General features: G+C 40.1%; 1 protein-coding gene across 3 annotated transcripts in view; it reads right to left on the bottom strand.

Annotated features, from left to right (window-relative positions):
• AFAP1 (actin filament associated protein 1) overlaps window positions 1-12,792 on the bottom strand; it is a 120,013-nt gene that overhangs the window by 22,123 nt on the left and 85,098 nt on the right. For all 3 annotated transcript variants that reach the window (XM_075194386.1, XM_075194385.1, XM_075194387.1), the window contains exons 7-8: window positions 3,981-4,073; window positions 2,117-2,198 (exon numbers count right to left, since the gene is read on the bottom strand). In XM_075194386.1, the coding sequence (XP_075050487.1) occupies window positions 2,117-2,198; window positions 3,981-4,073 (175 nt within the window). The remainder of the gene's footprint in view (window positions 1-2,116; window positions 2,199-3,980; window positions 4,074-12,792) is intronic.

The raw sequence follows: 12,792 nt of genomic DNA, 5'->3' as shown, positions 1-12,792 counted from the left end.
GCTGTAAATCCTTTTGAAGAGAGGAAACAGTCCCTGATGATGCGGCCTCTCCATCACTTTATTTCATATCAATAATCGTGTTCCGTAAACCAAGATCTAACTTCTGTACAAACTGTTGCTCCTCTGCAAAATCGCCCATCTAACTCTGCAAACCTGTGTGCAAAAATGCACGCAGGTTTTACTATGTGCCCTTGAGCAAATCCAGATGATGCTTTGATTTGCTGCTCTTTCATCAATGTGCCTCCGCGGCGTGAAATATCAGTGAATATAGCAGGTGCCTAGATTCACTGCTCTCTGCGGTATTGGCGGCTACAGCATCAGTCTGCTCAGAGCAATGAAACTGCCGCTCAACATTCTGCAGACTGTTCCCAAGGTCAGACTTCCAGCGCTGAGAAAATATGGCTGTGTGATCGCTGGTAGGACCGTGCTTGGATAAATTGCATTAGGAAATCGATATAAAGTCCACCGAGACTTTTTAGCATTTTACAGATATTTGATTGGTTCAAGAAAGATGACAAATCTAATGACCTGTGTAAACTTAGGGCACACAGCCATATCCACTCTGCAAAAAGACCTGCAGCTTAGAGTTGGCGGAGATACGGTCACGTCCTATACTTTTAAAGGGACTCTGTGCACTTTCCCGGTACCACGGCAGAGAATCACTTTTGTAAGCTTTAAACGCAGAAAAGTGCAGCTTTATGTGCTGGACTGAACATTTATTCACAGCGTTGTAGAACCAAGGCTCTCCGCATCCAATTTGCTTGGTATATTAAGTAACGTTCTGAATCTTATGGTTTTATAAATGTAAAGTTGCAGATGATGGACAATCCTGGTTGATTCGTTGACAACTTTGCCTTATATCAATGGACATTACCTGGCGTTAAAAATGTGCCCCTGTTAAACAGGTTGTCCGCCTTCAGATTAATTTTGATTTATTTGCTTACACGAAGACCTCCTGCAAATTTAAACTGGAATACTCCAATTTTACATGTGATGTGATTTGCTGAATACTAATACTGTCCAATTTAAAAACCTCCTTTATTTTCCTAACACGTTCCCCTTATTAAACAGTATGTTAGAGAATTGTCTGTTCTTTGTGAAATAGATGCAAATTGCTCCCAAAGTGGTGCATAGCCAATGTTATAAATGGCGTTAATGTCGTATTATTGCAGCCAAGGCGACTCCAGACCTCTCTGACAGTCTGTGATTATTAGGTCTACATTTCCCTAATAGAGAAACAATTCTGATAAGAAAATAGGAAAATTGGGCCAACTCTTATTTCATACACATTGGAATCAGCCAACAGGGACTGCAGTTTTCTACGTCTCCACGCACGATATATGTTAGAAATAATAGTTTGTGACGGAACACTGTGTACAATCATTAGCATGATTTCACTAGGTAGGAATTCGCTGTCATACAGCCCTGTTATATATCACAGGTGTACACAATCTTCTCCCTGGTGACTGTGACATCGACGTGAAGGAAGGCGATGTAAGACTGACACTGAGGCCAGTCATGCACAGAACACAGGGCTCCAACATGATCCACAGCAAGGAAGTATATTCTCCGTAACGGGAAACATTAGAACAAGGTCTGCAGCTATAGAGAGGCAGGGTGGTCCGCCCAGGGGAGGTAGCAGGAAGCAATTCAATCTCAAAGAGTAAGAATGTAGCAGAAACTCGCTCACTGCAATCATTCAGCTGTAGCTGCTATATATACATACAGTAGTCGGTGTCTCTAGGGAAGCTGAAAAAGAAACTGTAGTACCAAAAACCCAAATCAATTAATGAACCATTGTTTTTATATGTCACAGATATAGGGGTGATTCTGCCCAGTAACACTTTAGTTAAATTGTAAAAAAAAAATATTATATTTATATTTCATTAAATATTATTGTTTTGTTTTTGTTTTTTTGTTACATTTAGGTCCTCTAGCTATTAGTAAGGAAATTAGAGATGTCAAAACAAACCTGAATTGAAAAACTAAATCTTCGAGATAAACATATAATAGTTTTAGCACTTTTACCACCCTGCAAATTGCGCAACAAAAAGGCAAAAAGACTGATATTTTGTACTTTTTTTTAGTGTGGCTGCTGAGATGTCTTCAGACTTACCAGGCTCCTTGCCATTGACTATCGCTGTGCCATTCTCTAGGTTACATTCTCCGTCTGAGCTGGGTCGCTCGAATGATAATTTCTGTAAAAAAAAAAAAAAAAAAAAAAAGTGCATATGTATATATATATATATATATACCACAGTTAATAATTGGAGCAGAATAATATTACACTCTATTGCGATTACTATAAATATGAGACTGTATAGATTTAGTCTGTGTTCAGCTCCTCAATGTCACTATTCAATCTTTTAAAGGTTAAAGTTTATAAAGGGTAAATGTGAATAAATTGCCAACATAGACGCAAAGGGTAATAACACACGTGCTTTATACACGTGTGATGGTCTGCAGCCAGACAGGTGCAATACACATTGATACAAAACACAAGTCAGTGATGTGCGGATACCGCACCACGTGGGACTGGGACAGACATCACAAATTTTCATACACACGCCCCCCAGGTCGAGGAAGTATCGGAGGATTGTTGTGGATCGGTCGGAAGTTTATACACACTACACAACGGAAACGAGATTGGAACGAAAATATTTAACGGTACGACCAACCAAATGAGGCGACAATCGTCCATTTGGGCAGACTTTCGACCATCGTGTCACTGCACACACTGACCCGACTTTTGAACAAGCGGTCGTATGTCGGCTGGTTGAGCCCATTATTGGACAAAAACCCTGTAGTGTGCACCTAGCTTTAAAGAAAAGTTACACAGAAGCTGTATAGTTTTCTGCTTTGTATCACTTATCTGGTTGAATAATCGAAGACCCCCTGAAACCTTTTCAGTTCTTATTCATAAATAATTGCAGTGTGAGACCAGGTAAGAGATCAGCCATGATATACTGTTGGGCATAGTCAATTAAGCGCAAGGTGCCTACGGAATGGACCCGAAGGCGCTCTGTGCTACCGCAACATTGCAGAGTGGGAAATTTGCGTTGTCGCTGTACCGTATTAGCATAAACAATGCGTAGCCGCAACGTTGATCGCTAATTGAATATGCCCCTGTAATTTGGACACAGGTATGTCATTTCATTTAACAATATGGTGACTCAGCTCATTAACCCCTTCAAGAGCAGATCCACTGTATCATATTCGCAATTGGTTTCATAAGGAAAAACATTTTTATTTGTTACTCTGCCCAAATTAATTGACCAACGCGTTGACTGTGTTGCCGGATAGATTCAATGTTGATCCTCACACTGTTACATGAATTTGGCTTTTTATCGCTATGATTATCCTGCCGTTTTAGAGTGTTCGGATGTGAATGGTATTTGTGCTTTCCGGAATTTGAGATAAGGAGCAGGCTGACTCATACTACAGAAACGGAGATCTACATCTACTGCGCTGGGGTCTGTCCCTTCAATAGTCGAGACGATACATTCAGCTAAGTATCGCTGTTATAATTCTACTTGACTCGGGAAGCTCATTATTCATTAACTGGAGACCATCAAATTACTTTTGGCCATTGAGAACTATGAATCAGTTACCCTATAGCTGGGTCTATGTACATTGGCCATTTTTAGGAAGGTTTTATGCAATCATTTGATATTTATATGAACAGCCATAAAAATGCAAAGGGGGGGAGGGGGGGGGTCTGATCTATCTGCTATCTTGGGGGCCAGGAATGAAACAGCATTGGCCCTGCTTCCAAACCCCAGACTGTCATTAACCAGAGAGTACACACCTGCATTCTTTAATGTGATGTTTATAACGGTCTTGGTGCAGGTAGGGGTTAATGAATACAGATCACCATGTGTAAAGTGACAGTAACCTTTACTGATAAACGTCAGTTACAGACGGAACACTGAAGAATTCTACAGAATTCTACAGTCTGTTCTCCAACAAGAGGTTTTTACCTTTTCCAGTTCTGTCCTCGGCACTGGGGAACTTGAAGAGGGTCCATCTGAATCCACGGGACCACCACAGCTGCTGCACACTTCTCTTATCACCTGCAACAAAGTTATACTTCAGAGACTGGAAACAATGGAACAGGTCTCGCTTCTGCTGCTGCTACACCTCCTGAACTATACTGCATAGTGTTAGATAGTGGTCACTGCACAGTTCAATGGCCACCATCACATACAAGTACACTGCCCTATTTAACACATCAAATCAGGATTTTTTTTTATAGAATACACCTCATCTCAAAAGCAGAAAATAACTTTTTAATTTGTTGTTTCTATCATGAGCACCTAAAGGCAGAAGCCATCTTCCTATTATTGCACTACTTGTGAATATGGCTCCTCCCTCTCATTTGTATATGGAGTCACTGGCATTAGGGAAGGATTGCCAGCAGGAAAGGGAGACTGTAAGGATATGTTTAGTGGTTGCTTATAGAAATAGTAAGTATACCATGCCACTAATCCTATTAGCTTTCTTATACGGGCTGGTCGAACTATTGGATTATGAACATATATAAGGCTGTCATTTTTAATGATGTGGTTATTTTTTTTTTATTAAACTTGTTATTTGATGTCATGTTTTGGATCACAATCAAAATGGTAAGGAGTAATGTCTACATAAATGTCATGTCTACATAAATGTCATTCACCAAGTGTCTGAACCAACTTCAAAGGCTGTTAACAGGGCACCAGCCCAGAACAAACATGGCATCCACAACCTTCGACATGTTTCATTGTAGGCTTGAAAACAAATGTGCTGGCAGTGGCATTATCATGATGGTTTAAGTTGATGGATATAAAATGATCAGATCTGCTGAGAATTTATTAACTGATAAGCTGCATTTTTTTCACCTAACTTATCGAAACAAACACTAAGGGGCGTATTCAATTGTTTGCCGTGACCGCCGAAAAACGAGCGCGTTAAAACTATTACCGTTTATACGGTAATTACTCGCTCAATTTCAGCTCGCAACTCCCTGAGCAGCGAGCTGAAATTGAGCGAGTAAACTGAGCAGCGAGCTGAAATTGAGCGAGTAAATTACCATATGAACGGTAATTACGCGCAATATTACCGTATAAACGGTAATAGTTTTCGAGCGCTCGTTTTTCGGCGGTCACGGCAAACAATTGAATACGCCCCTTAGGGGCGTATTCAATTGTCAGCGTTAACGCTGAAAATCAGGCGCTCCAAAAATCTTACCGTTAATACGGTAATTACTCGCGGAATTTCAGCTCGCCGCTCCCTGAGCGGCGAGCTGAAGTTCCGTGAGTAAACTACCGTATTAACGGTTTTCACGCGCAATATTACCGTATAAACAGTAATATTTTTTGAGCGCTCGTTTTTCAGCGTTAACGCTGACAATTGAATACGCCCCTTAATATGTAACAAAACATCATAATAATAAATTAAACAACCCTAATAAAGTGAAGGGGAAGGAACGGTGTATGAATGTATATTTTGGCAGATAATAGGATAGCGACTGACTAACAGATGCCGTATATGTCAAGTGCTCCAGGTGTCTAAACAATGCTTTGATGGAAGAAGCAGAATTTTCTGGCAGTCCTTGTGATCGGAAAATACCATATGTCACACTGTCACTTATGTCACACTGGGCAGATCTATAACTTTGGGTTCTGCCACCTGGGGGCACCACAGAGCTAGTATGAAACAAGCTAAATAAATGGCGGATGTGATAAGCAGAAGCACTGGTATAATTTCTGCACTGGTGTACGGCTAATTGCAATTGTCATGACTGCTACTGGCCCACATAAGTAGGCAGCCAGTCCATGCTATGAAAGCTTGCAGTGTAAAAAATACTAACAGGCGTCACAGTGACTGAGAAGCAATTGTATTACATTACATTGTATTCATTAACATATATAATGCATTCATTATAAAATACAAAGGTGAGAGGGGAATTCAAGCCAAGCGGTAGCAATGTTAAGTTTGTCTCTATTAGCTGCTAGGTCAGATACAGGGATCTCCAGCGCGCCCCCCCCATGCCAGAGTTTGTATCACTCTCCCACACACCAACATCTATTTTGATCCCTGCTCTGTTCAGAATGGGAATTTGGATCTTAAGTGGGCACATCGCCTGTGCTGCACAAAAATGTATTTAATTTTTTTACCCAGGGGAGGGTGGCAAGTTTTAGCCCGGGGGGCAAGACTCAACCCTACAGCAGGTTTTAATGGAAAAAAATGCCGGTGATCCAGCCCAAGGTAGCTCACTATGAGACCGGCCCGGAGGCCAGATGCCCCCTAGCCCAGCCTGCCCCTGGCCTTACCGTGTTCCGCCAGCCCTGCTTAGGACCATGGGTCAGGTGACTATTAAATGCTGGTATTGTCAGGGCTAGATTACATGAGCCACATGGACACATGAACAGTCACATGTGACCACAGGTCAAAATTACACACTGTGTTGGGCCAGGAACTATCCCCCAAACAGTTTACAATCCTGCCCAACCCACAATGGGTGCATATCACTCAGACTCAGACAATGGGCTCCACCATCTGCAATCCAGTTCTTTAGTGTACTGTATATTCGGGCTCCATTCATTATGGCTACATTAATTTGAGTCCCATATCCCTAACCTCAATCCATAATCCCTATCTCCAGCCCTGAGCCCTAATCCAAAATCCCAGTTCACAAACCATAATCCAAGTCCCTAAATCCAGTCCAATAACATTGAGCCCAAATGAAGAGAGTCAAAATACACCGGTGCTCATAGGGTCTAAATATTAATGGACAAATAGACTAGAACCAGACTGAAGCCAAAATGCCCTGGAACTTGGGTTACCAATAAATGGCGTCACATATGAATTACACAGGTTCTGCGGCTGGGTGACTGGGACAGATGATTAATCTTTAGCACAGTAGTCAAATATAATAATCATAATTAGATACTTTAAAAACAAAAATGTGTTTTTAAACTTGAGAAGAGGTGTCCACTTTAATTCTCTTTATTCAGTGTTACCCTAGCTAGCCTCCAAGTAGGAGTGTTATATATAAAGGTCCTGGGTTCAGAAGACAGCTATTTACATAAGCCAGAAACGCTTTTCTTAAGCATTTCTTAAATTGTCTTTGTTTTAATCAGATGAACCATTCCTGAGTTGTTGGCTCGTGAATCATTTGCTGATGCAGCTGATTTTCAACACAGCCAGTTTCCATAATCCCCACAGAGCTTCAATCAATGCAAACAATTTCCATTAAATATATGCGCTGTACAGAACACAAGGCCATAGCACATTACCTGGCATTGTTGCTATTTTACATGATTAAAAGGACTGTATCATAAACATTGTGTATACACGGCCAGATGCAGTTTGCCCACAAATTTGGGAGATCAAATTGCACAGATCCAGTGAATGACACCATCTGGCCAATCTCCACAGACCAGCCAGTGAACTCACACATGACATGCGCTAATGGAAGTCATTGGTTGTTTCAATTTTGGCCCAGATCAATTCCAACCTAACTTGATAAACTGTATATCTGAGGTTACACATAGTGCAATAAGCAAATTGTACAATCAAATCTGCATGTTTGAGTAAATGTCCCTACATTGTAGGGCAGCACAAATGGCTCAGTGGTTAGCACTTCTGCCTTACAGCACTGGGGTCATGAGTTCAATTTCCGACCATGGACTTATCTGTGAGGAGTTTGTTTGTATGTTCTCCCCGTGTTTGCGTGGGTTTCCTCCGGGGGCTCCGGTTTCCTCCCACACTCCAAAAACATACTGGTAGGTTAATTGGCTGCTATCAAAATTGACCTTAGTGTATGTGTATGTGTTAGGGAATTTAGACTGTAAGCTCCAAAGGGACAGGGACTAATGTGAATGAGTTCTCTGTACAGCGCTGCAGAATTAGTGGCGCTATATAAATAACTGATGATGATAATGATTGTACAACTACAGTTTCAATGGTTGAGGTGCAAAATAAGTAGCTGCGTCTTATTAGCTTATTAGATGAGGGAATTAGAAGACAGATGACCAGATGGAACCTAAGTGCCATGAAAGAATTTTACAGACACACAGTAGACCAGTGAATACATTCCACGTCCAGACGTACGTCCGACTACACTGACTCCAAAATCAATAAAATATTAGGTTAACATTTTCATTTATGTATCATGAAATTGGAGGGCACCATATATAATCTTTTTATAGTTTATTAGAGGTTTCTTAGAAACATAATGACATGCTATTCTTCTTTTTCTCTACAGGTTAAGATCATAAATTAAAATTAGAAATAAATTACAGCAACGCATGAATTTGGATATTTCCACAAGGCTAGCCCAACATTTGCAATATCGTCAGTTCACAGGGTTACTAAATAGATAACCAAGTGACCCCGAGGAAAGCAGTCTTCTCTTATAACAGGATCAATGATATGGAAACTGCCATTAGCACAAATGACCACTGAGCCAACATTTGCTGGTCTGAGGATACTCAGATGTCCCCCACAAGCAGGTAGGTATTACAGAAATTCCCAAAAAGGTGATCAGTGTGGTTAGATCTGATTACATGTATAAGCTCCGAGTTGCAGAGACTGTTGCGTGCAGCCAGCGTTAGATCTACTGTGAGTATCTGACCTAGACACTCTTGCTCAAACCATGTACATGTGGCTGGCAGGTCATGATGAGCCTTGTAGTTTCACAAAAGCTCAACAACAACCACTTACTCAAGTCTGCCCTACTTGAACTGTACACAGCCCAAACTCTTCCCTCGCACAAAGGAATCCACTTACGCAGCATCCTGGAATTTTTTTTCTTTACCTCGTATATGACACTTGACCCCATTGTGGACTTTTTTTTTGGCTTCAACCACTGATTAAGTTATTTTGGCAAGAGCTTTGTGTAATGCAAGCTGCAGACAAAACACTGGGAAGCGATTTGGCAAGTGCACAAAGCAGCACAGACGAATGCATGCTCTCAGTCAAGTACTCCCCTAGTCACACCTCTCGTACATATAGGTGTGGACCCCATTTTAAACACATGTTTATGCTAAAGCAGATATCCTGCTAAAAACAAAAAAAAAAACTGCTGCGTTCAACACATTCTACACTGATCTGCAATAAAAGGACGCTATGCAGAAAAAGAGAGCTAAAACAGTTCTCTGAGATTTGAACAATGTTTTATTGAAGAACTATGGCTTATTACAATTATATTATCCCGAGTTGTCCATTTGGTTTCACTGTTCTTATAAAACCAAAATGTAAACACATCAGTTTAACTCAAGTGAGAGAGCAACATGTCAGCTTATATTCATATTAGTACATAAAAATAAAGAGAGGAGGTAAAAATCTTAGTTCAGATAATATGACCTCACATGCCTTAAAGAATAGTAATAGAAAAAATTAAAATAGAAAATAAACCTATATTACAAATAAACTACATTTTCTTTGTAGCTATAGATAAACAGAGCTTGAGAACACTCAAAAGGCCAAAAATCTGTAACCAATTGGACCTTTAAAATCTTCACAAGGCCAGACAAGCCTGTAGCCAATCAGACCATCAGAACATGCAAACGGCTAGACCAACCTGTAGCCAATCAGAGCATTTGAATGTACAAAATGATTGACCACCATGTATCCATTCAAAGCATTAGAACATGTAAAAAGCTAGACCACCCTGTAGCCAATCAGACCATTAGAACATGCAAACAACTAGACCACCCTGTAGCCAATCAGATCAATTATAGAACTAGAACGTGAAAATAGCTACAGGGTGGTCTAGCCTTCTTCATGTTCTAGTTCTCTAATTGATCTAATTGGCTACAGAGTGGTCTAGCCTATCAGATCAATTAAAGAACTAGGACATGAAAAAGGCTAGACCACCCTGTAGCCAATCAAATCATTTATAGAACTAGAATGTGAAAACGGCTAAGCCACCCTGCAGCCAATCAGATTAGAATGTGCAAAAAAAATAGACCAACCTGTAACCAATCAGAGCATTAGAACATCTTAAAGACTAGACCAACTTGTTCTATGATAAAGATATATAGGATTGTAACATGGAAAAGACAAAACATCTAATCTGTAAAATATCTTAAAAGTGTAAAATACAAACAAACAGTCTAAAAACATACCAAACTTCAAGTGGAATAAGGAAAAAAAAACACACAAGACAACTTTCTATTGGCCACACTGTATTATTTAATCAGTTTGTTCCAGTGCATTAAATGTCTACACATGGTAGACATGCATTGGAAACCAATAAGAAGGGTTTCTCTACAGAGCTGCTGTAGACACATGTACAACAAAACGTGTTATGAGTAAGGAGATGTACGGGAACGGGAGATGCCCCGGAAAGGAGGAGGAGCCATAAAACAACGTCACAGGCTGGTTCTGTAAATGTGATGGAAACCCAGACAGGCACTATTATAGGAGTTTAATAATATTCATTGACTGAGGTAATTAAATGTTGCTCATTTTTACAGATGGTGCTATGTAACTTGCCAACTTTTACATCACTATACCCGAAAAATTGCTGGCTCGCAACTACTGAACCTGGTTCCTTTGGAGAAATGTGTCCAGGCGTGCATACAGTAGAATTAAATTTCATCATAAAGAAAAACAACATGACTTTTCTGAAGCAAACCTATCCAGTGCTTACATTATACAGTGTTTCTGTAACATTTGCAGTTCCGAAAATTAGTTACGAACATGACAATACAAAAGGCCTGCGTCTGTGTAAGTGTTGTGGACGAAGAAATTGGGGAAATTGGTCCACGGAAATATCTGAAGGATTGAGGGGACAGTGGGAAAATTCCAGGGTATTATGTAGAGTCATCAAATGTAAAAATGGTGTTTTGATACAAAAAAAAACCAGAAAAATTATCTGCAGCTACTAAACTCTCGCATTTAATAAAATAAAATGACAAATGGTCATACGGGAAAAAAAATCAGAGAAGACGCATGGAATAAAAATAATCATGTATACTGCTAAGGCATGCCTAAGTGACTCCGTTCCTTATTAAAAAAAAAACAACTATTATTATACTGCATATGAAATAACAGTGATCTATATTATAAATTAATGTTGTCTCACAGTACAGACAGTCTGTTATCAGCCTGGGTCCTGACCCTTCCCTTGGTCAAATACTTCCATTTAATTAGTAGTTTTGGAGTTTATATATAAGTAAAGGCTTTATTTTAAATGACAGTGATTTTACCAGAACATTTCCTTATAAGCAGCCCTGGGGCCATTAATGTGGTTTGCTGTCTAGACTAAAGTTTACCTCAGTCGTAGCCTTTGATTTGTTACTTAATATGGTTCTATGCCCTTTGTATAGCATCCTTTGTGCTTTTATCACAATCTATTACTTTTTTGTTGTATTTCCTTGAAAGCTTCGAGGGAGGAAACGGGTGACCACAAATGACATGTCTTGTCTAGTTACAAGTCCGAAAATCAGTTTCAGGAAGTAAACATCAACTAACTATCAAATACACAGATACCATACTGGCACTGCAAGAACGTGTCTTAATATCACCCCAAGCTGCTGTTGTTGGGGTGAGATTAGGTTGTGGGGTTGCAGTACAGGACGAGAGAATTTTGAAATGAGGGAATTAAGTTTTGAAAGAAATCTGGAAAGTTGTTGAAAATTAATAGATCTGTAACGTCGGTAGGTATAAAGAGGCTTGGTTGAGTTAAGAGTGCAACGAGGTTGAAGTTGTAGTTATCAGGAGACGGTCCGAGAGGGAAAGGAGCGTTAAAGAAATCGCAAACTCAACAAAGTCAGGAGAAAACAAGATCAAGGCTTGGCAATCATGAAGAATGTGAGAGTCCGCCCACTGGGAAAGGACAATAGAGGAGGTTAGAGGCAGTAGTTTGAAAACAGAAGAATGCAGATGATCGATCAGGATTTTGAAATAAAAAAAAAGATGATGGTGGGGATATCAGAGAGTAAAAATTGTGGAATCAAGGATGAAAAACGACCAAGAAATTGATGAGGTACGTCAAATAATAAGACCATGAGTGAAGGAACAGGTGGGAGAACTTTGACTGCGCAGTGTGTGGAAAGAAGGACTTGCGAGCAGGGCCTTCTCACCTCTTTGTCCAGTTTGTTTCTTAATGTATTTGTCCCCAATTGTAAAGTGCTACCGAAAATGTTGGCCCTATATAAATAAATGATGATGATGATGACCCTACTTCTTAGTCTGCTGCCAGGCGTGAAGGTATGGATGAAGTGGCGACAACAGTTTCAAAGGGCTACAGATGAGGCAGTTGTCAGAATGTTGAGGTTTTTTTCGAGAGGAAAAGGTTATGAATGGCGGTCAGTTTGTTACCGACAGTGCATGCATTATACAGGGTACTCTTTAAGGGTCTTCAAAAGTGACTGCAGACAGGTGCAATGTGTCATGTTTGGTGGATTCAATGTAGACAAATTATTGGTGAGGTGGGACTTGGATTTAGTCCTATATCAGCCCCTGCGAGAAGCAGAAAAACTGAGAGGTGGAGAAGATTGTTGCAAGATTTATAAGGTTTTGTTGTGTGCCAATAGGTTGAGGATATTACAGTTAAGGACAGGAGATAGGAAATAAGTTCATGATTGTTAATTAAAAGGAGTGGAATAGTAAGGGGTCAATATGGATACAGGAGTGTGAGGCAGGAAGGGTGACGGATGTTGCAACTCTAAGTATAATGTCAAAAGAGTATGCTAAAACATTGTGGGATCAGATAAGAGTTTAAGAATTAGTGCCAAGAGAACAAGGCAAATTTACAAATTGAAGTAGTGAGAAATACATTGAGGAAGTTACATTGAACAG

Source organism: Mixophyes fleayi, chromosome 1 (assembly GCF_038048845.1).
Source record: "Mixophyes fleayi isolate aMixFle1 chromosome 1, aMixFle1.hap1, whole genome shotgun sequence".
Lineage (NCBI taxonomy): Eukaryota > Metazoa > Chordata > Amphibia > Anura > Limnodynastidae > Mixophyes > Mixophyes fleayi.
This window is presented reverse-complemented; position numbering and strand designations above follow the sequence as displayed.